General features: G+C 43.0%; 2 protein-coding genes across 3 annotated transcripts in view; one reads left to right on the top strand and one right to left on the bottom strand.

The window, feature by feature from the left end:
* The window catches only part of mtor (mechanistic target of rapamycin kinase), a 132689-nt gene that overhangs the window by 16627 nt on the left and 90405 nt on the right, over positions 1-25657 (top strand). For both annotated transcript variants that reach the window (XM_042299362.1, XM_042299361.1), the window contains exons 21-28: positions 682-849; positions 2623-2735; positions 3162-3324; positions 3800-3892; positions 5308-5451; positions 5914-6056; positions 6749-6911; positions 7184-7329. In XM_042299362.1, the coding sequence (XP_042155296.1) occupies positions 682-849; positions 2623-2735; positions 3162-3324; positions 3800-3892; positions 5308-5451; positions 5914-6056; positions 6749-6911; positions 7184-7329 (1133 nt within the window). The remainder of the gene's footprint in view (positions 1-681; positions 850-2622; positions 2736-3161; positions 3325-3799; positions 3893-5307; positions 5452-5913; positions 6057-6748; positions 6912-7183; positions 7330-25657) is intronic.
* Positions 11240-15353, bottom strand: LOC112233025 (angiopoietin-related protein 7). The gene is made up of 5 exons (XM_024400376.2): positions 14753-15353; positions 13194-13294; positions 12711-12905; positions 12140-12335; positions 11240-11998 (listed from the first exon to the last, which is right to left on the bottom strand). The coding sequence occupies exons 1-5, from the start codon at positions 15114-15116 to the stop codon at positions 11829-11831; spliced, it is 1026 nt and encodes a 341-aa protein (XP_024256144.1). The 5' UTR covers positions 15117-15353; the 3' UTR covers positions 11240-11828.

Here is a 25657-nt window from a genome sequence, read left to right as displayed (position 1 = left end):
ATTGCGTGACTACATTCCTTTACACCCCCATTATCTCCCAATCACCAGTGGCTGTGACAGATCTTAAACCCTGTTTTTCATAGTGGTGGCGGAGTCATATTGAGAAAGGTTGCCGAGTTGATTGACAGGAAATTGGCATCCCACCACTGGCACGTGAGGACGTCGCATTGCATAGAGGAGGAATCTCCTTCTAAATCTGGCGTTTCGTGATGGAAACACCATTTGACCCAATTACCCCAGTCCCAGACCCTCATCTCTCCTAATGTATGGCAATGGGACCGCATGAGGTAGTGCTTGGTCGCTAGCACCTTGGCTGTACCCTCCGAAGCTCTTAAACCCTAAAAAGCACAAAACATAAGGACCTGGACTTGCGTGAATTCAGGTCAACTCATTATTTAGGAAAAACACATTTCTCAATACGGAGATAATGTCCCTCCATGGCTTAAGGGCGGGATCCTAACTTGAGAACCGTCTCCCATTGGCATCAATGAAGGATTTACGCGGAAGTTGTGCACACAGATCTCAAGTCAGAATAATGGTTTACGTTTTGACATGTTAGTCATTTAGCAGATACTCTTATCCAGAGCAAGTTACAATCAGTGCATTCAACTAAGGGAGGTATAACCACCACATATCACAGTCGTTGCAAGTAACTACATGTGTATTATTCTCATTCCATAGGAGTACTGGACACCTAACAATCCCATGCAGAACACCATCATCCTGCTGATTGAGCAGATCGTGGTGGCCTTGGGCGGCGAGTTCAAGCTCTACCTGCCGCAGCTCATCCCACACATGCTGCGCGTCTTCATGCACGACATGAGCATGGGCCGCAGTGTCACCATCAAGGTAAAGTCGTGAGGATAATGTCATCTTTTTTTATTTTTATAAGGACTGACTTCCACACACTTCTGGGGGTTTGTTTGTACACATTTTGGTCAGAGTTTGACCTTGTCCAAGAGAGTGTCAGCAGGCAGAACTGGTCAAAATGACTTATTTTACCTCTGCTCTTCTATATCGGTCCAGTTATTTATGCCATTGTCCTAGCGAGCAGGGACATAAGTATCTGGAGTGAGATAGACATGCAGAGGTAAATTTGAGTGCGGGAGTCACTTTTGTTATTTTGGACTATTTAGTGTGTTTATATTCTCAACACCACATAGAGGAAATGTGCTGATGCTCTTGTTAGTACAGTATTTGTTCCAAGTATTTTCCTGTATCCAGTGAATACCACATCAACACACATTGTAATTGTACACCGTAAGTCATGGTTAGTCAAATATATAAGGACCCGAGGAACCATTACATAAATTAAATCATTTATCGGTTCTTTAAAATCATAATCTACTGCACTACTGCCACGACATGGCCCCCTTCAAAGTCCAATTTACTTCCTGTTCCATGTCCCATTTGTTTGTGGTTGCAATCAAAACTCACCCCATGACCCTTTTAGTCTAGCCTCTAGCCAAAGCATACTCACTACAAGCACCCAGCCAACGAAGCATAGCTGGTACTCTCTCTTATTTCACCAATTTTAGCTATGACACTGATATGGGTTTTCCTCAAACATTAAATCTTGGGGGTGAAAATAAACCACAGGGCAACATTGCACTCTTACTAACCCACTACAGTTATTCAACCTCTCTCTCTGGTGTAGCATGTGTCTTGTTTCTCTAAGGCAGCGATGGGATATTAGATAACCAGAGGCACACAGCTAGCTGCAACCTCTTACAGTACGTCTGGTTATGGTCTTTTGAACCCGAGTTCTAGGTTATGTCTCAAATTCCCTATATAGTGCACTACTTTTGACCAGAGCCAATAGCGGGGCTCAGGTCAAAAGTAGTGCACTATATAGGGAATAGGGTGCCATTTGTAAGGCAGCCCTGGTCTAGCCTCCATATGTATTACCAGAGGGTCACAGTAGAGCCAGGAAGAATCGGGTTACCTTCCAGTCCAAGTAGAGAAAAGAAAACAGAACTCCATCATTAGCCGGAGCTGTTCAGTTGAGCTCCCTACTTCCTGTAGTCTCGCCAAGGCAATGAAGAAGGGGGGGTCTCACAGTCAATGGCATAGCCTATACGTCATCCACACCTGACACGTGTACACACACACACACACAGACACAGACATTCCCGCTGCCCCCTTGCATTCAGTAATCATGTACAGGAAAATGTGTTAGTTGCACAGAAAACATCCAGCCACTTCACTGTGCTGAAATCCATGGCTTGAGGGTCGTGTTGGAACCAGTGTGCTATAATGAAGCAAGTAGGAGGGCCAGGAGTATCAAAGGACACGGTTCTGTAGCCTTTGCTCACAATGACTAAGAACCCCTTTTGAAAGACATGGATGTTGGCATTGCAACTCACTTTTCATGAACAATACCATACACATTGCATATGTAAAATGAAAACATAACAATTTACTTTGCTGGAGGCGAAAGTTCCTCTGAACCTCTCGTCTTGTTTTACTTTTTGACCATCCAACCAGTATAAGGATGCATACTATCTGCTCCTCCAGTTGGTGGAGTCTCTCCCATTAGGTGTACCATCAGGGCTGTACCTTATCCTTGATGTATTCCTTATACTGCCCGTTTTAACTCTGTTGTCTATATTGTATCTTCAGCTCCTCAATGCCATTCAGCTGTTCGGTGCTAACCTGGACGACTACCTCCACCTGTTGCTGCCTCCCATCGTCAAGCTGTTTGATGCCCCAGACGTACCTCTACAGGCCCGCAAGTGAGTTCAACATTTCACGTCCAGTTGGTTATAGAGCACATGCACTGTGAAGTACATTTTGACAGTTTATGAATTGACTCACAGGTCACTGAGTCACATGAGTATGTTCACTCCCATGTTAAATGTCCGTCCCCATCTCCTCCCAATTGGTAATATTATATTAATGCGACTGTACTGAAGAAACTGGGCCCACTTTCCGAAATACTAAGTGCCAGGGTCTTACATTTATTGTCTGGGCGTCATGGAGGAAAAGTGTTCATAAATACTTTGGGGCTTGGGGCGGAGAGGGCTTGACAAGTGCCTCCATTTCTGTTTCCTAGCATTTGGAGTGAGATGTCCCTTTCTCGCCAAACGCACTCCCAGTGAGCTTTGGTAACTGAGCTTTTTTTCTAGGCGTTGTTTATCAGTGTTTCCTTCACCCCTCAGGGTTGCCTTGGAGACGCTAGACCGGCTGACGGAGTCCCTGGACTTCACGGACTATGCGTCGCGCATCATTCACCCCATAGTACGCGCGCTGGACAACACCCCCGAGCTACGCAGCACAGCCATGGACACGTTGTCGTCGCTCGTTTTCCAGCTGGGCAAGAAGGTACCTCATTATTAGTTACCGTACCCACAGGGCCCTCGTAGAACCGCTAACAGGAGCTGACGCACGCACACACACACACACACTGGCACACACACACACACACTGACACACACACCAGGACCATAAGTTTCTCTTCAAGGTTCTCTCCTGTACCTGTAGTTTTTACTACTTCCTGCGGGTCGGTGATGTCATCTACGAGAGTCGATGAGGTCACCCCCCATAGCCCCAACCAAACCTTAGAAACCTAACCAGACCACATGCAGGGAAGTCTGGCCCTGACTTGAAAAGCAACAGCTTTTGATCAAACCATCAAACCATGGGCAACGGAGGTCATATACAGATGGCGTCGCCAGTCTGTCATTAGTGTTATGGCCAGAGGGGGGATGGATGTGAACAGATTAAATGCACAAACCACCACATACCCGACACTCTTTTATTTACTCTCTCTATTTCTTTCTACTTTTCCCGGCTTCAGTACCAGATCTTTATCCCCATGGTGAACAAAGTGATGTTGAAGCACAGGATCAATCACCAGCGCTATGACGTGCTCATCTGTCGGATCGTCAAGGTCAGTTTTTATATATATATAAAAATGAGAAATACCTTATTTACATAAGTATTCAGACCCTTTGCTATGAGACCCGAAATTGAGCTCAGGTGCATCCTGTTTCCATTGACCTTCCTTGAGATGTTTCTAGAACTTGATTGGAGTCCACCGGTGGAAAATTCAATTGCTTGGACATGATTTGGAAAGGCACACACCTGTCTATATAAGTTCCCATAGTTGACAGTGATGTCAGAGCAAAAACCAAGCCATGAGATGGAAGGAATTGTCCGTAGGGCTCCGTGACCGGATTGTGTCGAGGCACAGATCTGGGGAAGGGTACCAACACATTTCTGCAGCATTGAAGGTCCCCAAGAACACAGCGACCTCTATCATTATTAAATGGAAGAAGTTTGGAACCACCAAGAGTCTTCCTAGAGCTGGCCTCCCGAGCCAAACTGAGCAATCGGGGGAGAAGGGCCTTGTTCAGGGAGGTGTCCAAGAACCTGATCGTCACTCTGACAGAGCTCCAGAGAACCTTCCTGAAGGACAACCATCTCTGCAGCACTCCACCAATCAGGCCTTTATGGTAGAGTGGCCAGACAGAAGCCACTCCTCAGTAAAAGGCACATGACAGCCCGCTTGGAGTTTGCCAAAAGGCAACTAAAGGACTTTGACGAAGAGAAACAAGATTCTCTGGTCTGATGAAACCAAGATTGAACTCTTTGGCCTGAATGCCAAGCGTCAGATCTGGACTTCGGGACAAGTCTCTGAATGTCCTTGAGTGGCCCAGCAAGAGCCCAGACTTGAACCCGATCGAACATCTCTGGAGAGACCTGAAAATAGCTGTGCAGTGACACTCCCCATCCAACCTGACAGAGCTTGAGAGGATCTGCAGAGAATAATTGTAGCGTCATACCCAAGAAGACTGCAATTGCTTCAACAAAGTACTGAGTACAGGGTCTGAATACTTATGTAAATGTGATATTTCAGTAGAATTAAAACAAAATCTAAATGAGCAAATATATAAAAAAATACAAAATAAACTGTTTTTGCTTTTTCATTATGGGTGTATTGTGTGTAGATTGATAAGGGACAAAAACAATTTAATCCATTTTAAATCTGAGAATACGAGAAAACAATGATGCTATCGTGTGGTAGTAGTCCTGACTCCAACCCTTTCACATTGTCAGCATGTGCCATGAAATGTGTTGAGAATAACGAGGAGGCAGTCTTTGTGAGGAACACACGAAGGCACGTTTCAATTTTTATTCCGAGCAGACGGTGTAACAGAAGAAGAATCATCGAGGGACGTTGCTTGTCAACAGTGTGCTTCTCTTCAGGAAGGAAATGCAACTTGTGTGGACAACACGTTTCGAAGGCCCTGATTTGTGTGTGAGCTCACTGTTTGTGTGTCATGGTAACTGTGTTTATCTCAGGGGTACACTTTGGCGGAGGAGGAAGAGGATCCTTTAATCTTCCAGCATCGCCAGCTGCGCAGTAACCAGGGCGATGTCGGTAGTGGCCCGGCGGAGGCGGGGCCAATGAAGAAGCTCCACGTCAGCACCACAGCCCTGCAGAAGGTCAGGAGAAATAAAATGGTGTTTTATTTCCTGCACTGTGCCTTGTCTTATTTCAAGTAATACATTTAGTTTTTGTCCTCAAACGGGAAGTTGTTTTGATTTTAGATACTCATTATTAAATCACTTCATGGTCCATTGATTGTGATTTTTCATACAAAGGTTCTCATGGTGGATATTTAAAATGTTTTTTTCCTTTGACAGAGTGCTCTGTTTTCATCGACCACACTTCACCAGGCAATAAGTAATGTCTTACTGATATAATCAGCAATTTTCCCTTTCTACAAGATGCCAATGCCCAACGATTTGAAGCACCTTTGCCTCGGCGCGTCTAATCACTCTTAAACATAGTGTCATACACTGACAAGTCTGATCTGCTAATGGAAACTTCTTCTCTCCCCAACTGTTGCCATATGAAGTGCATTAACGTGATGTGATTTCATTAAATTTTTCTGGTGGCCACAGGCCTGGGGCGCCGCTCGGAAGGTGTCCAAGGACGACTGGCTGGAGTGGCTGAGACGGCTGAGCGTGGTCCTGCTGAAGGAGTCATCGTCCCCTGCCCTGCGCTCGTGCTGGTCTCTGGCCCAAACCTACATTCCCCTCGCCAGGTATAGCTGTCCCCTTTCCTTCTCTCCATCTCTCCATCCCTCCATCCCACGTTCCACCACACTTCAGAGCACCAGGCAGTCACCCTGTTTTTCCCCCCACAGAGGTCCTCAGTAAGCCACAGAGGTCCTCAGTAAGCCACAGAGGTCCTCAGTAAGCCACAGAGGTCCTCAGTAAGCCACAGAGGTCCTCAGTAAGCCACAGAGGTCCTCAGTAAGCCACAGAGGTCCTCAGTAAGCCACAGAGGTCCTCAGTAAGCCACAGAGGTCCTCAGTAAGCCACAGAGGTCCTCAGTAAGCCACAGAGGTCCTCAGTAAGCCACAGAGGTCCACAGAGGTCCACAGTAAGCCACAGAGGTCCTATTAAGTGTCAAGTTGCAGTTTAGTTTGAACCAAAAGACCCCTCTTTTCCACTCTTAAACCAGATCATGTTTTGTTTTGCCGTGATAACTTGGGCACACCTTGGTGTGGCATCCATGGGCAATTTTTTTCTTCTGATGCCTAACCAATATAATTATTATGATGGACTAATGAACTTATGGTCCTTCAAACACACAACAAGACAAACAGGAGGCCTATATCTTGCCCTGAAGACTTAAATGGATTATATACAAAAAATATATGTAGAGGTTGAGCATATCAGCATGCTAAGTTACTGCTGTTAAGCTGTTGCTAACTTTCCCATCCGTTGTCAGGGACCTGTTCAACGCAGCCTTCCTGTCATGCTGGTCTGAGCTGAGTGAGGATCAGCAGGATGAGCTGATCCGCAGCATCGAACTGGCCCTCACCTCCCAGGACATCGCCGAGGTCACCCAGACCCTGCTAAACCTGGCTGAGTTCATGGAGCACAGCGATAAGGTGGGTTCATACTCTGAGCAGAGGTCTTCAGCTCCAGTCCTGGAGAGAACTACTTGGTGTGCAGGCTTTCGTTCCAGCTCTGCAGTCACAGACCGGATTCAAATAATCCACTCATCACTATCCTCTGTCTGGGTATTTATTAGCTGAATCATGTGTGGGCTGGAATAAAGGTGTACCCACCCCATTGTTGGATAACGCTGGTTCAGCACAGTGCCACGGCATCCATCCTTCCATCAATCCACCCGTCTAATGAATGTCCTGTGTCTTTTCAGGGTCCTCTGCCTCTGAGAGACGACAATGGCATTGTTCTACTGGGTGAGAGGGCTGCCAAATGTCGTGCCTACGCCAAGGCCCTCCACTACAAAGAGCTGGAGTTCCAGAAGGGCGCCTCTCCTCTCATCCTAGAGTCCCTTATCAGGTAGGAACCTCACTAAGAGAACACATTCATCTACACAACCCATTTAGAACGGGGGAGTATTTGGTGGTTGCACACTACATTTCCTGTGCTTCCCAGACTTGGCTATGGCCAGCATCAATCGTTCAGACATTCTACAGGTAGCTACTGAGGCAGTACGGATACTGTATGGTTCCCCTTGGGTTATATAACTCTTGCTTGTGTTGGGTCATTTCTACTTGGTGAAGCCTAACCAAAAAATAGCTTGAATGGAAGACCCAGTGCTTTTAGCCATTTTCTTTGGCTCCCCCATGTCAGTTTTGGTGGAATGCGTGTGATTGCACATGGCTGGAGAACACAGATGCCAGATGTCCAGTAGTTCAAAGTTACTTGCCTTGATGACAAAGTGTAAACCGAGAGAGAGCGCGCCGGTTATGTAAGTACAATGTCGGTCTGGTACATTTTGTCCATTTTGTGGATGACCCTTGAAAAATATGCGTTTGGAATTCCTCCCGCATGGAAAAGGCGAGTGGATCATTTCTGGATGGGCAGCTATTTTGGAAAGAAGGCTGCTACGATTGATGCAGTGGGATGTTTTGATTAGTGTGCCATGAATGGAACAACCGACCGTAGCTAATGCTTAAGCGCTTTTTTCTCTCGCTTCTTTGCTTTAGGCCTGGTCACTGTAGCATTGGCAGACTTCACTTTACCCAAATCTGAGTCTGTTTTGAGTTGGGACACAGTGGAACAGGTGTCCACCTCAATACAACTATTCTTAGCTTACACTTTGCTAGTTCTTCCATTACCTATTATTTGGGTTTTGTTTAGTGTATTTGTGAACCACAAAGCCTCATTAAAGACCAGGCCGACCTCTGATAAAGGGGTTGTTAAACGTCCTTTAGTCAATGAGTCTAACTTATTACACCAGTCAGATAATGGTTGCTACATCCCCCATCCGATAGCTCTTTCATATCTCCTGTCATCTTTTCCATCCCACCTCTCACCCTTGTTTTTTACGCTGGTATTGTATGAAGAGAACTGTTTTCCAGCCATTTAATTGGACGTTTGCCTCCTTTCATCCATCGAGTGGTCTGGAATAGCGTTCTCTCAGGGGCCTGTTTTCAATTTCTCCCAGCCTTGATGAATGATGGGAGCCAGCAGCTCAGTGTTTTCAATCTCCCCATCTGGTTCTCACCTCTCCAGGATTTCCCATAAAATAACCTAGTATTTTGCCCATGAGACTCCTGTGCACCAAGCAGCCTGTTCTATTCCATGGTTTTGGTTGGTGTATATTGAAGTAAGAGATTTCTTGGGCCATTGCATGATATTCTTCATTCAGGACATTTGGAAGATTGTCTTCCATTTCTTTCCTGATCCCCAAATATACATTTGGCCTTTGCAGTGGATTGCAATTAAATGTTTTCCTTAATAAAGAGAGAAAGCTGTGTGTAAGGTATCAGGGACTCTGTTGCTGGTGGGCTTAGTAATGAACCTTCATTTTGGCATTTGTACGCCAAAAAGTCATCTCAAAACATAGTCTAGTCAGACCATATGGGTCTTCATTTATTTAGCATTTAGGCATTTCAAATCTGTGGAAAGCATTTACAGAAGCGGAAATGCACAGTTTTCCATTATCCACGCCGTCCTAGGAATTGAAAGCGACTTTGATGATGCTCCACAGCCGTCCAGATGCAGGGGTATACAGTATGAATAAGGCATGAGGGACTTTGAGGCAGCAAAAATGATTTAGGAGCTGCGACCTGGGGTTAATCCATTAGACCACTGCGGTAGGTGAGCCTAGGGCCCCGTTCAAATACTTAAAATCCTTCTTTCATTTCTTCCTTCATTGCTTGAAGTAATTACCAATCTGAATGGAAACCATCCTTTCACTTAGGCTATTTAATCACGTCGGCTTAGGTATTAAGATAAGGAAGGAAGGATGTTTTCTTGGCCTTTTCTAAAAGACCTATGTTCTTTTTCCTTGTCGCTTTTGCTGTCTGGTAGCTGGGCACTCCGCTCAAGAAATTCATACAATTAGAGGATCAAAGCAATATAATTTTGATAGAAATCAGTCGATGTCAATGGGTTCTCACATGACGTGTCATTCAAATTCCCTGTCATTTTATAACATTTTGTGTTGAATTTAAATGTTTTCTTGTTTGAATTAAATGATTGGAGTCTGGACGGAGTCCCTCTGGTGCTGTTGCTAATATAAAGGCCTCTTAAAGAAAGGGCTGATTTCATTTACAGTTTTATCGTGAGACTGGTAGCACGATCGCTTATTGCAGTGGCTGGAACCGAGTGTCATTGCATCTGGCCCATCTGTTTATAACAAATACGCGGCCATAATGTTTCCCGTGGAAATGAAATTTCAAATAAAGTTTGGTATGCTCAGATGTAAGGGGCTGCAACCTCTTAAGCAGAAGCTATCCTGTCCGACTGTGAGATGGGTACCCATCCAGTGCTGCTCGTCCTAACTCATATGCGTTATTTAAATTTTGTACAGTCCTCCGACCAGGTTTCTATAAAACATTTTTAAAATAACTTTGGGGTTTAATAGTGCCACACTAAACATTTTAAAACTGAAACAGATGCAAAATTGAGATGTTTTTTTAAAAATGTATTATTTGCCTTTTGAAATAAGCTCTCCCTGCCATATACATTACATTGCTAACTACCTTTGCTAACTGCCATTGCTAACTACCATTTAATGCTAGTAATCATAAGTGAAGTGCAATGCTTGACATCCATCAATATGAAATGCACTCTGAAATGTTGTGTAGAAGGTAAGAGCTCTTACTAAAATTGATGGCTTCCGGCCATCTACTGGAATGTTTGATAGTTTTATGAATACTTAGTTTCTTCTCAGCAGCATCTGAAAGACTCTATAAAAAATTATTGTATATCTCCTTGACGGCATATTGATTTAGTCATTTCCTTAATTTGACTTTTAAGATACTGCCTCTTTTACAGCGCCAGCAAAAGGACCAATAGCCAACGTCTCCCTCAGTACGATATCTTGATATAAATAGCAGAGGCTTTGGCAGTACCCTTTTGAGAAAGTAGGGCTTCCCTGTAAATGAACTGTAAAAGTCCCCCGTCAGGCCCTACAGTGGACAGATCGAAGAAATGAAGTCTCAGCCATTAGCACAGGGGCATTCCACATACACAACCAAAAGGTTACACCTGGCCATAGGGTTCCTTGATTAATGAGGAATTCGACGGGAACCTCCCAGTTCTCCTTGGGAGCCCAAGCCCCACTCCGCAGCTGCCAGTGGAAACTTTTTTGGACTGGTGGACCCACAACCTCTGCATACATGAGCATGGCTCTGTCATTTGTCGTCTATCTTAAATTATCCTCAGAATTTGTCACCGTCCCTAAGCTCCCAATGACTTACTTTTAAGAATGTCGCTCGTCCGCCAGTCTTTCTTGGGAAGGTGAGGAATGGAAGCACCCACACTATTTGGAATGTCCTCCATCCTGACCGTCGCTCCAATTTGAAGAGACTACACAGGCAGCGCATCTTGCTGAAGGCATTCCACTATATACTCTTACCATTTCAGTATGTAGTTGAAAAGCCCTTTTTATTAATTTCTTTATCTGGTATTGACTAGGCGGGCAGTCGTGGAAAACTGTGTGTGTGTGGTGTTGTTTCCTGGAGTTTGGCTATGTGACCTGTGGCATGTATGGCTATGTGAACTGTGGCATGTATGTCAGTGTGACCTGAGAGTCAGAGATCAGTGGTGGCTGAAGGCAAAGGCTTGGTCATTGTTGGTCAGAGACAGGAGGGTGATCAACTGTCTGCTTCTCAAACCTACTGTTGCTCTTTCACCGAACCAGCTAACCATTGGGGACTTGTGATAATTTGATATTGAACTAAGACAGGCGGCTAGATGAATAAACCACATTGACTACCATCAGCAACACACTTTGTTTTTTTAAAAATACACATTTATTTTCTATCCCACAAAACAACAATATAGAGCTGTACACGTTTTACAAAGGACACAATTCCCCAAAAATCTACATGTTATTTTCTTTCACAATAAAAATCTTTCGGGTACTTCTGATGAAAGTACATTGGGTGGTCGTTCCCATTCCAGCAGCTCACAAAGGCCCATTGCAAAACACTTGATGGATCTTTATATTTTTCTTTTTTGCATTGTCATACCTGCCAAATACATGTAATCAACTTAACCACAGGCTAGTAGACAGCTTGAGTTAGGACTGATAAATATACCCTATTGCTTTGAGACAGATGGAGGGAAGCAACATTCAGTTACCCTTACAGAACAGTGGTAAAGAGGCTTCTGTAAAGCTTTTAAGAAAATAAAGTATTTCAACGATAAATACAAAACTAACTACAATTTACAATCAAACATGTTAAATGCATTACGCATTCAACCCATAGAAATATTCCAGGCAATAACAAAGGTCAAGGGGAAAGACTTTGGTTTCTCAGAGGCTTTGTTAAATCTCTCGGCAAGCATGCACATCATCCAGGGTTTGAAGTTCGAAGCGTTTATGGTTGAAAATTCTGTGGCCGGATCTTCATCTCCACCCTCTTCAGGGAGTAGTTGGGCCCGTGCCAGCCGTACCAAGTGATTCCATCTGAGTTCTTGATGTGGTCGCCATAGCGATAGAACACGCCATTCAGGTTGGAGTCAGTGCAACAGTTGTACCAGTAACCACCTGTAGGGGAAAATAGTAAAATAGTAATTGGAAAGAAATTGAAAGGTGTTCAAGGAATCGATTCCAATGAATTCTTACATGGAATCAATCTTAATCTATTCATCTAAATTGTGATTTAAACCCGAGTTAAGTATTTTGTACCTTTGCGTAGTGAAGCACAGTCGTCCACACATTTGTCGTTGTCCTTGCCCTTGGTGCTGAAGTTGGTGTTGTTGTGGTAGCGCAGAGAGTCCCCGGCGTTTCCACTATAGTTGGCGAGGAAGAGTTTGTAGCTGTTCAACTCGTTTTTCACTGTGAAGTAGCTGTACTCTGCAAAGCGGGTCTGGCCTTCCCAGTCCTTCATTGGAGAACAGAAAACACAAATAGTATCTGATTAACATATTTGCTGCACAGCTTGTGGTAAAACTACGCAACTGACAATATTGAACTTTGTAGTTAAAATAGTACTGTTATCACTTTTGGCGAAGCAAGAGGTTTACCACATGCCCATGAGTTTTCTTTTTACTGTGTTTTGGGTGGTCTGTCTTCAGTCTCCTGGCTCCTAACGGATGTTAGCAACCTCCCACTTGCTAACATCAGTTTCCCAGGAGTGATGTGTGTCAGAACCATGGAATGCTTTACCAAGTTATCTATTTTACTGCTCTCAATATCTGGGGCCTGGTCTAAGCGGCTAGCCTGTTTTGGGTTTCCCACCCTCAGCCGTCCTTTGTACCTCCATCTCTATCCTCAGTGTGCTGGGTTGCCTTGTCATACGGAAGACGTTGTCATTGCCCAGCCAGAAGTCTCCGCGGATGGTGCCAAAGCCGTTCTTGTACTGTTTCCAGTCGCGGTTGAAGGAGGTCAGGCCCACCTTGCGTCTCTGGATGATCGTCCACCCACCGCCATTGCTTTCCATGTCACAGAATACCTGAAACCAACAGCACAGGTTAAACATGCGGATCAGTTGGTAGAGAATGGTATTTACAACGCCAGGGTTGTGGGTTCGATTCCCACGGGGGACCAGTACAAAAATGTATGTACTCACAACAGTAAGTTGCTCTTCATAAGAGCGTCTGCTAAATGACTAAAATGTAAATGTAAACAACTTACCCCAACAAGTCTGTGAAAAGTCTACAGTGTAGTCTACAGAGACTACAATGTAGCAGGGATGTGTGAACCTAAAACTTGTTTGCAGTTACAGGGTTTCATCACTTACGTTGATCTCAGGGGTATTCAGGAAGTCATCTGCAGGCAGTTTGTACTCCCCCGAGATCTTGTAGTTCTTGGTGTACAGGGATGCGCAGTCGTAGACAGCATCTAGAAAATAAAGGTTTTGTCATTAGAGATGGCTAAAGCAGATGCCGTTTCATGGTGGATTTAAAAAATCCTAATTGACTGAATCATGGGAATGGATGTCTGGCAGAGAAGTCAGACTTTTGAGATAAAAGGATATTATCCACGGCATGGTTCAGTTTCTTTGCGTAGTTCTCTCAATTGTTCATGTGATGGTATGGTGATGCGGTTAGTGGTGCTCTGAGATCACTGGGGAGAAATGGATCCAATGCATCAAAAGGGGGCTGAAGTGTTTTCGAGGCTGGAGTGGAATCACTCCGATCTTTGCTTTTCTTCCTGCTCTGCTTCCCCGTCTGCACAGTGTCTCTGTAATTTGTCTTTTTTATAAAGCTTTTCTCTGTTTACCGTGCCTGAATCATAAAAGCAACACTGCTAAGACTGACTAATAGGGTATGAAAAGAGTACACTTCGACATGCCTGGTTAAATCTCCCCACAGTGATGAATGGTTTGGTTAAGTTCAGATGACTGATGGAAACAATTTGGCTTTGATGGAGGTGGTCTTTATTGACAGACTTCGTGCAGACAGGAGACTACGAGTTCAAATTATGGCTTTTGGTTGCCATGAGACACCCAGACAGGCTTGCGCACTATAATCTCCATTATCACCAATTGATGGCAGCTGTTTGGTGCCCAAGATTCGGAGCGCCCACAGCTAATTATAGTTTGTCCAAAAATATGTTTCTAGTGTCCTGTAAATTTAAAATGTTTGTATTTTTGACAAACAACACCACCCTACATACCAATCTAATAGAACACATTTTGTTTGGTTGTTTAATGGTTTTGAAACTAATAGTCGTGTCTCTCTTTAAGGGGTATTTTTAAGTGGATCGTTTTCTGACTGCAGACTGACTGACTATCATAAAGAGGAGGAAAAAATACATTTAAGACAACCAAATTTCCTGTGTGTCTGACATTAGGTGTGTGCTATGAATATATATATATATGGCAGTGTGTAATGTATGGCAGCCAGTGATATGATTTTCACACCTGTGGAGAGAATCTGGCAGAAGATGCTGAGCAGGCAAGCGCGATAGAGAGGGAGAGAGAGAAGTATCGTCTGGGTCTAAACTTAACTGGGTCTGCCATGTGGAGCTGGACAGATTTCCACTCTGGCCATTTGTCACAGTCACTACTGTACTACTGCATTCACCTACTCAAAGGCTATTATTTTCACCAGAAAACCTTTTTGAGTTTTATTCCTACTAATTATTCAATTTCAAACCGTTTTTGATGCCTCAATTTAGCCTCTTTTTTTTCTCCACTGAAGTTGAGAAGTAATGAAAACACTACATTTTAAATGTACACTAAAGCCGTGTTTAATTTCTCTTTTCTTCTTTGTTGCTGTGGTGCAATGAACAAATTAAAGGGGCTTAATTCCCTGACCCAAGAACCTGGGACACATCCACATGGTAAGTTCTTACCTGACGAGGTCTGAATGGCAGACTCGACGGCTTGTAGCTGCATGATCTCCACCCGGTTGTTGATCTCGGAATACTTGCTCTCGGCCTCTGTGACGCGGGCCTCCTGCTGCCGGTTCTGCTTGTCCAGCTCCATCATCTGCCGAACTACGTTCATCAAGTCTGCCTCCTGCTTGCGGTTCAGCTCCTCCAGGATGCTGGTAAGGTTGGCCACCTGTACCTTCAGGGAGCGCACCTCATCGCAGCACTGTGCCTTTGGAGGCTTGGGTGGCGCCAGCCTCTTCCTTGGGTTCTGCGCCCACGCTTCTGTCAGCACCAGCAGCAGGGTGACAGTCAGAGCCACCGTGCGCAAAGACATCTTAACCATTTTCTATGTTTCAAAAATGAGATACTTGCACCTATGTTCTTGCTCTGCTGGAATACAAGCTGTCCTGGTCCAGTCTGATTCTTTAGCGGTGCTGGAGGTCCTGAAGAGGCTAAGTGAACAGGATTGGTTGGAGTGAGTTAGGAATCAAAGTCCTGACTGGTTGAAGTAAAGCTCCCTTTAGCCAACTGTTTGCTCAGGCTCTTTGCTCCTCAGTAAAGCACTGCTGTGGCTGGTGCATCTTAAATATTTTTGACATATGTGCCCTCCCCTTTTGTGGTTGTGCTCACAGTCACTGACCCCCCTCCAACCCTCTGGGCGGAGGGCCTTCCCCACCCCTGTTTCTCCCCCCCTCCACCTCTCCATCTCTCTCTCGCTCACTCTTGTTGGTTCTGCACTGTGTCTCGTTTCTTTGTCAGGTGTTGAAAGTTTATTTTTCGCCCTGTCTGAAAGAGCAAAGAAGGGAGCGGCTTTGTATCCAATAGCCTTTCCTTCCCTATGACTCGTCTTTATACAGAGGCACACCTTGCTAATTACTTTTGATACTTGTATCAAGCTTTGTGATTTTACTGCTCAAAGTAATGGTATGTGTGCAACGTATCTTTGGCTTGCCTTCACACCTGAAGGTAGTCCTTTTTAATGGTAGTTGTGTGTCACCCTCGGGAACGTTTCAGCAATAAACGCTGCCTCTTTACATGCCAAAGGAATTTAAGGTGCTAAGTACTCTTAATTGAGGGTTAAGTACGCGTATGTCATTGATGCCACTGTGTGTGTTTCTGTCCCTTTCTTGCACAGTGGATTAACAATATGAGTGACAATAAGTAAACATGAGTGACAATAAATCAACTAGTTACTGTACATCGAGGGACAAGCTAGCCACAAAAGAGCTGAATGAATGTCAAACCTCCACCAGAAAGGACTTTTATAGTTTTGTTTGTGTTTGTGATGTAAAGTGTGTGTGCGCGCTGTGCTCCTCAGTTTGATGTCCTTGTGATCGAAGGCCCCGAAAGTGAGAACCAAATAGTTTCCTCAATTAACATGTCTTCAGAACTATCTACAGCGCCTTCAGAAAGTATTCATATCCCTTGACTTATTCCACATTTTGTTGTTACAGCCTGTATTAAAAATGGATTAAATATATTATTTTTTTATCATCCTTCTATATATATACCTCATAATTACAATGAAAACATATATTTTTTTAAATGTTGTGGAAATGAAATGCAGAAATATCTCATTTACATAAGTATTGACACCCCTGAGTCAATACATGTTAGAATATTTGGCATTGATTACAGCTGTGAGTGTTACTGGGTAAGTCTAAGAACTTTCCACACCTGTATTGTGTGACATTTGCCCATTTTATTATTATTTTCAAAATTCTTAAGTTCTGTCAAGTTGGTTATTGATCATTGCTAGACAACCATTTTCAAGTCTTGCCGTAGATTTAAGTCAAAACTGGAACTTGGCCACTCGGGAACTTTCACTGTCTTCTTGGTAAGCAACTCCAGTATAGATTTGGCCTTGTGTTTTAGGTTATTGTCCTGCTGAAGGGTGAATTCATCTACTAGTGTCTGGTGGAAAGTAGACTGAACCAGGTTTTCTTCTAGGATTTTCCTGTGCTTTCAAAAAAAACTTCAGTTCTTAGTGATTACAAGCATACCCATAACACGATGCAGCTAACACTATGCTTCAAAATATGGAGCATATGGTACTCAGTAATGTTTTCGCAAATCCAATACAACACATAACACCTAGTATTCAGGACACAAAGTGAATTGCTTTGCCCCATTTTTTTGCGTTATTTACTTTAGTGCCTTTTTGCAAACAGGATGTATTTTTGGAGAGAATGCTAAGAGTGTGCAAATCTGTCATCAAGTCAAAGGGTGTTTACTTTGAAGAATATATTTGGATTTGTTTAACACTTTTGGTTACTACATGATTCCATGTGTGTTTTGTTTTGATGTCTTCACTATTATTCTACAATGTAAAAAATAAAGGAAAACCATTTAAGGTTTTCTAGGTAGGTGTTCTAAAACATTTGACCGGGTGTGTGTGTGTGTGTGTGTGTGTGTGTGTGTGTGTGTCTGTGTGTGTCTGTATATTATATATATACTGTAACCGGTCACATATGGCATCAAAATGTTGGCCACATGCTATACCTTGCCACCTCTTTCACAAGAAATTCACAAGAATTTCTGCTGTGAATAAAGACTTAGAGGAATACAAATCACAATATTTTCCTCATGTCATGCCCATTGAGTATATTTTTTGTGTAGCGTTTGGTTTAGTCATAAGAGTGAGTCAGTCTTTAGGAAATATGTGGATAATACACTTTCCTAGATATTTTGTGTAGTGTTTGGTTTAGTCATAAGCGTGAGTCAGTCTTTAGGAAATAAGTGGATAAAACGCTTTCCTAGATATTCTCGATGCCTAAAAACTGTGTTGTGAATCATATTTCACTCTCAAGCAATATGTCCCTGAGGCCTTTGCTATTCATTGGGCCTGGAATCTGTCAAATAGCACTAGTGCTGGAACTTCCAGCTGGATGCTAGTTCATACTGTTAGCACCACGTTGCTTTTCCCCCCAGATTCACTGTTTTCTCAAAATATTCTCTTGCTTCGCACCATGCGGCATGTGAAGAATGCAGAGCACCCATTGACATTAGAGGTGTTAAGACCAATAAACCTCTGCGAATGCCCCCTATTTGTGTGGCTCCCATGGATAGACCTTATAGTTTTCTATGCAATTTAAAAAACACATTAAGAGCTCGCCCTGCTGCTCCCAACACGATGGTTCTCTACTTTTGATAAGCATGTGGTGTTTTCCACAAGCACATGGAGTAGCCAGCCAGGATCCCCCGGCTCAGGTTATGCATTTGTTTTGCGTAACAAGCTCTATTTTGGTGGACTCTGTCACATTCTAATGTCTTGATTCCATCTTTAAAATGCAGCAAAATGATAACATACTTTATTGAGTTTACCTCCCAGATTGGAAAGTTGTGGTATTGTGTTTACAATTTGAGTGACTGAACATGTTTGAATTCAGTGTATTGCTAGTTTATGGGGATATCGTCTAGACCTAGGCCAATATGATCAGGACATTACACCATTTAAAAAAAAAAACATTTAACCTGTCTTCTCTTAAGAGTAAAGTATTTTACTGCAAGATATGGTTGTTCTTTAAATTATATATTTTATTTAAACAGAAAAATGAAGTGAATTGCCCAAATTATCATAAATAAATTAAAGGTTACATTTAAAATCAAACAAATTGTGTGATGGCCACTCAGTTAAATTAGTGAAAGAATTTCAACAATTGCAACTCTCTTTGTGAGTTGCAGTATGTCATTTATTTAAAATCAACTTGTGTATCTATTGACCAACAGATTTATTCCTAAATAATCTGGTCTGCGGACTTCCGTAGGCTCCAAACAACCTTTTTTAGAGCCATTTTTGTCAGGTATCTGCAATACAGGTATGATTGAAGAATGAAGCTGGTGTTAATCGTGGGCTTTGCTACACAGAAAGCAGCAGTTGTCTACTCCATTGTCAGACTGATTAAATCAGTAGACCTACAGTGCCTTCAGAGCTCCTTGACTTGTTCCACATGTTGTTAGGTTACAGGCTTATTGTGAAATTAATTTAATAGCTTTTCCCCCCCTCAATCTACACACACTACCTCATAATGACAAAGCAAAAACAGGCTCTTAGAAATTTTTGATAATTTATTAAACAATAAGGAGCTGAAATATCACATTTGCATTGGTATTCAGACCCTTTACGCAGTACTTTGTTGAAGCACCTTTGGCAGCGCTTACAGCCTTGAGTCTTCTTCTTGGGTTTGATGCTACAAGCTTGGCACACCTGTATTTGGTGGTTTCTCCCATTCTTCTCTGCAGATCCTCTCAAGCTTTGTCAGACTGGATAGGAAGCGTTGCTGCACAGCAATTTTCTGGTCTCTCCAGAGATGTTTGTTTGGGTTCAAGTCCGGGCTCTGGCTGGGCCACTCAAGGACATTAAGACTTGTCCTGAAGTGACTCCTGTGTTGTCTTGGCTCTGTGCTTAGGTTCGTTGTCTTGTTGGAAGGTGAACTTTTGCCCCAGTCTGAGGTCCTGAGCACTCTGGAGCAGGTTTTCATCAAGGATCTCTCTGTACTTTGCTCCGTTCATCTTTGACTCAATCCTGACTACACTCCCAGTCCCTGCCACTGAAAAACATCCCCACAGCATGATGCTGCCACCTCCATGCTTTTACCGTAGAGATGGTGCCAAGTTTCCTCCAGACCTGACGCTTGGCATTCAGGCCAAATAGTTATTTCTTGGTTTCATCAGACCAGAGAATCTTGTTTTCTCATGGCCCTGGAGTCTTTTGGTGCCAAGCGGGCTGTTATGTGCCTTTTACTAAGGAGTGGCTTCCGTCTGGTCTCTCTACCATAAAGGCCTGATTTGGTGGAGTGCTGTAGAGATGGTTGTGCTTCAGGAAGGTTCTCCCATTTCCACAGAGGAACTCTGGAGCTCTGTCAGAGTGACCATCAGGTTCTTGGCCACCTCCCTGACCAAGGCCCTTCTCCCCTGATTGCTCAGTTTGGCTGGGAGGCCAGCTCTAGGAAGAGTCTTCATGGTTCCAAACTTCTTCCACTTAAGAATAATGGAGGCCACTGTGTTCTTGGAACTTCAATGATGCAAAAATGTTTTGGTACACTTCCCTAGATCTTTGCCTTCGACACAATCCTGTCTCGGAGCTCCATGGACAATTCCTTTGATCTCATGGCTTGGTTATTGATCTGACATGCATTCTCAATTGTGGGACCTTATAGACAGGTGTGTGCCTTTCCAAATCATGTCCAATCAATTATATTTACCACAGGTGGACAACACAAGTTGTGTGAACATCTCAATGATGATCAAGGGAAACAGGATGCACCTGAGCTCAATTTCGAGTCTCATAGCAAATGGTCTGAATACATACGTTATTTACATATTTCTGTTTTGTATTTTTAATAAATAAGCAAACATTTCTAAAAACCTGTTTTTTCCGCTTTGTCATTATGGGGTATTGTGCGTAGATTGGTGAGGATTCTTTTTTAAATCCATTTTTAGAATACGGCTGTAACTTAACACAATGTGGACAAAGTCATAGGTTCTGAATCCTTCCCGAAGGCACTGTTTATCAACATCTTTGAAAATGCCTTATCTTTAGCCTCATAACAATTCAATCTGTTTTATTTATTTATTTTAGCACATTTTGGACAAGAGTGAGGCTATCTTTCCACAAGCCTACCTATTGTTCCTGCAGTGAGGACGATTTACCATATCCATCATTTTTTTTCTCATTTATCTGCAGATAATCGGCAAAAAGCCTAATAGAATACAAATATGGGAGCCAAATGAAGGGCTCTCTAACCGATGTGTTTCGGTAGGCTACTGACAAGTCACTCATTTTAACATCAGTGTCTGGCAAGTCCTGATGGACTATATATCAAAAATACAAATGAGATCTTTAGTTTACTTATCCCGATGTGATACCATGGACATTATTGAATGTCAGAGATGAAGGAGATTGACTTTATTCAGTCAGTTCGACACCTTTTATAAACTAGTTAAGCTTGCTGTTCATCAATCAAAGCACAGTTAGCCTATGCGCCATCACTTTGTGGCTTCATATGAAACATGCAAAATAAATTAAATGAATGTGCTAGATACAATAAACTATGTGGATTTCGACTAGTCGTTACAATAGACGATGAAGGAGCATCATGCTCTCTCCCTCCGTGTAAAGACATTTGACTGCAACCACAGCGTACACACACACACACACACACACACACACACACACACACACACAGAGAGAGGAACCGGGACAGACAACTGTCAAACCCTCAGTGTTTCCCTGTCAACACTCACTTTGTCAATAGATCGGTAGAAGATGCATATGGTTCATTCTAGCGGGGGAGAGTTTTGCAGACTTTTTTCTGAATTTAAAAGTAGTATGGTTTATTCATATCATTCATTCAAGCGGGAGAGGGCTTGGTGGACTTTTTTCTGCAAATTGTAAAGAAGTAGCCCAGTTAATTTAAGTGAAAAAAGTACCTGGCTGAAAATGTGTGGAACCGGCTGTATAACCGACGCTAGTGGAAAACACTGCGCTTGAGCTGATGGAATGAATCGTGCCAAGTGTTTCTCATCAGAAGTTGCTCACCGCCAGACATCTTCTTTCGAAAAACCCCTGTAAAGCGTTTGAAATCAAACTGTCCGGTGACCAGAGGGCCAAGCTGTCCGTCTCAGTCAAAGCACTCATGGGTTCAATTAGGGAGAGGGACGTAACGGGAGCCAACAAATTCCAGGGCTCCTCTCTGAGCTAAAATTATATAACATTTATTAAAGTAAAGTCTTCCACCTGATGTCAAGTACCTCTGCACAGATGACCTTTTTAAAAACATTTTTTTTATCGTAGAACAAGTTGCTTGAATCAATGTACAAATGCAAACCTTGTTTTATCCTTTTACTTTTATGCACACAGACCTACATTGATGTATTTAGAGCTATCCTGTACTGCTATTATGATGCGTATTAAGTAAAACATTCCATTTCAAACGAAGATACATTGCCTTCCGAAAGTATTGACTTATTCTACTTTGTGTTACAGCCTGAATTCAAAATTGATTTGAGAAATAATCTCACCCATCTACACACAATGCCCCATAATGACAAAGTGAAAACATGTTTTTAGAAATGTTTGCAAAGTTATAGAAAATGAAATACAGAAATATCTCACGCTAGTAATTCACAGCCCTGAATCAATCATTTGTAGAAGCACCTTTGGCAGGGATTACAGCTGTGACCCCTTCTGGGTAAGTCTCTAAGAGGTTTCCACACCTGGATTGTGCAACATTTGCCCATTTTATTATTTTCAAAATTCTTCAAGCCCTGTCAAAGTGGTTGTTGATCATTGCTAGACAACTATTCTCAGGTCTTGCCATAGACTTTCAAGCAGATTTAAGATAACGCTAACTCGGCCACTGAGGAACATTCATTGCCGCCTTGGTAAGCAATTTCAGGATAGATTTTCTTGTGTTTTAGGTTATTGTCCAGCTTAAATGTGAATTCATCTCCCAGTGTCTGGTCTAAAGTAGACTGAACCAGGTTTTCCTCTACTATTTTGCTTGTGCTTAGCTCCATTCTGTTTATTTTTTTATCCTGAAACTCCCCAGTTCATAGCGATTTACAAGCATACCCATAACATGATGCAGCCACCACTATGCTTGAAAATCCAGGGAGTGGTACTTAGTCATGTTGTTGTATTGGATTTACCCCAAACATAACTCTTTGTATTCAGGACGAAAGGTTAGTTGCTTTGCCACAATACTTTAGTGCCTTATTGCAAACGGGATGCATGTCTTGGAACATTTGTATTCAGTACAGGCTTCCTTCTTTTCACTCTTTCAATTAGGTTAGTATTGTGGAGTAACCACAATGTTGTTCATCCATCCTCAGTTTTCTCCTATCACAGCCATTAAACTCTAACTTTTTTTAAGTCAACATTGGCCTCATGGTGAAATCCCTGAGCGTGTTTCCTTCCTCTCCGGCAACTGAGTTAAGAATGACACCTGTATCTTTGAAGTGGCTGGGTGTATTGATACACCATCAAAGTGTAATTAATAACTTCATCATGCTCAAGGGGATATTCAACGTCTGCTTTTTTTTGTCTACCAATAGGTGCCCTTCTTTGCGAGGCATTGGAAAACCTCCCTGGTCTTTATGGTTGATTCTGTGTTTGAAATTCACTGTTTGACTGAGGTACCTTACAATCATCATCCGTATGTATGGGGTACAGAGATGAGGTAGTCTTTCAAAAAATCATGTTAACCACTATTATTGCACACAGAGTGAGTCCTTGCAACTTATTATGTGACTTGCTAAGCACATTTACTCCTTAACTTATTTAGGCTTGCCATAACAAAGGGGTTGAGTACTTATTGACTCAAGACAATTCAGCTTTTAATTCTTTATTAAATTGTGAACATTTCTAAAAACATAATTCCACTTTGACTGAGCCCTCGCCTAATGTTCCCGGACCATGTGTGTGTGTGTGCGTGTGTGTGTATGTGTGTCAATTTGAATCCATTCAGGCTGTAACACAAAACAAAGTGGTGTGGATACTTTTGAAGACATTCCAGGGTTGAAAATGTATGTAGATATTAAATTACCTTTCTGTTACCTTTGGTCTCTGCTGTGATTTCCATCAAATGATTAGTGATGTGAATTTTTCTGTAATTCTCTGTGGTCTGTACTGAGTTAATGCCAAACAGATTTGTGGTCCATAACTACAGTAAGCTCTGAAACTATTGGGGCAGTAACAAGTGTTTTGTAATTTTGGCTCTGTATTCCAGCATTTTGGATTTGAAATAATACATATGACTATGAAGTTAAAGTGCAGATTTTCAGCTTTAATTTGAGGGTCTTTTTATCCATATCGGGTGAACCGTTTAGAGATCACAGGACTTTGTGTATGTAATCCCTTCATTTTAGGGACCAAAACTATTAGGGCAAATTCACTTACAGTGCATTCGGAAAGTGTTCAGACCCCTTGACTTTTTACTCATTTTGTTACATTACAGCTATATTCTAAAATTGATTAAATCGTTTTTCCCCCCCGCATCAATCTACACACAATACTCCATAATGACAAAGCAAAAACAGGCTTTTAGACATTTATGCAAATGTATTGAGAGTAAAAAACTGATATGACATTTGCATAAGAATTCAGACCATTTCCTCAGTACTTTGTTGAAGCCCCTATGACAGCAATTACAGCTTTGAGTCTTCTTGGGTATGACGCTACATGCTTGGCACACCTGTATTTGGGGAGTTTCTCCCATTTCTCCTTTGCAGATCCTCACAAGCTCTGTCAGGTTGGATGGGGAGTGTCGCTGCACAGATATTTACAGGTGTCTCCAGAGATGTTTGTTCGGGTTCAAGTCCAGGCTCTGGCTGGGCCACTCAAGGACATTCAGAGACTTGTCCCGAAGCCAGTCCTGCGTTGTCTTGGCTGTGTGCTTAGGGTCGTTGCCCTGTTGGAAGGTGAACCTTCGGCCCTATCTGAGGTCCTGAACTCTCTGAGCAGGTTTTCATCAAGGATCTCGCTGTACTAGGGCCTGTACTTCCGGCGCCGACAGAGATGGCCGCCTCGCTTCGCGTTCCTAGGAAACTATGCAGTTTTTTGTTTTTTTACGTGTTATTTCTTACACTAGTACCCCAGGTCATCTTAGGTTTCTTTACATACAGCCGAGAAGAACTACTGAATATAAGATCAGCGTCAACTCACCATCAGTACGACCAAGAATATGTTTTTCGCGATGCGGATCCTGTGTTCTGCCTTACAACCAGTGCCACGGAATGGTTCACATGCAGCGACCAAAAAAAAAAAACGACTCAGAAAAAGAGGGAAACGAAGCGGTCTTCTGGTCAGACTCCGGAGACGGGCACATCGTGCACCACTCCCTAGCATTCTTCTTGCCAATGTCCAGTCTCTTGACAACAAGGTTGATGAAATCCGAGCAAGGGTAGCATTCCAGAGGGACATCAGAGACTAACGTTCTCTGCTTCACGGAAACATGGCTAACTGGAGAGACGCAATCCGAAGCGGTGCAGCCAGCGGGTTTCTCCACGCATCGCGCCGACAGAAACAAACATCTTTCTGGTAAGAAGACGGGCGGGGGCGTATGCCTTATGGCCAACGTGACATGGTGTGATGAAAGAAACATACAGGAACTCAAATCTTTCTGTTCACCTGATTCAGAATTCCTCACAATCAAATGTAGACCGCATTATCTACCAAGAGAATTCTCTTCGATTATAATCACAGCCGTATATATCCCCCCCAGCAGACACATCGATGGCTCTGAACGAACTTTATTTAACTCTCTGCAAACTGGAAACGATTTATCCGGAGGCTGCATTCATTGTAGCTGGGGATTTTAACAAGGCTAATCTGAAAACAAGACTCCCTAAATTTTATCAGCATATCGATTGCGCAACCAGGGGTGGAAAGACCCTGGATCATTGTTACTCTAACTTCCGCGACGCATATAAGGCCCTGCCCCGCCCCCTTTCGGAAAAGCTGACCACGACTCCATTTTGTTGATCCCTGCCTACAGACAGAAACTAAAACAAGAAGCTCCCACGCTGAGGTCTGTCCAACGCTGGTCCGACCAAGCTGACTCCACACTCCAAGACTGCTTCCATCACGTGGACTGGGAGATGTTTCGTATTGCGTCAGACAACAACATTGACGAATACGCTGATACGGTGTGCGAGTTCATTAGAACGTGCGTTGAAGATGTCGTTCCCATAGCAACAATTAAAACATTCCCTAACCAGAAACCGTGGATTGATGGCAGCATTCGTGTGGAACTGAAGGCGCGAACCACTGCTTTTAATCAGGGCAAGGTGTCTGGTGACATGACTGAATACAAACAGTGCAGCTATTCCCTCTGCAAGGCAATCAAACAAGCTAGGCGTCAGTATAGAGACAAAGTAGAA

The sequence above is a fragment of the Oncorhynchus tshawytscha genome, linkage group LG16 (assembly GCF_018296145.1).
Source record: "Oncorhynchus tshawytscha isolate Ot180627B linkage group LG16, Otsh_v2.0, whole genome shotgun sequence".
Taxonomy (NCBI): domain Eukaryota; kingdom Metazoa; phylum Chordata; class Actinopteri; order Salmoniformes; family Salmonidae; genus Oncorhynchus; species Oncorhynchus tshawytscha.
Note: the sequence above shows the minus strand (reverse complement) of the source record. Positions and strands in the feature narration are given on the sequence as shown.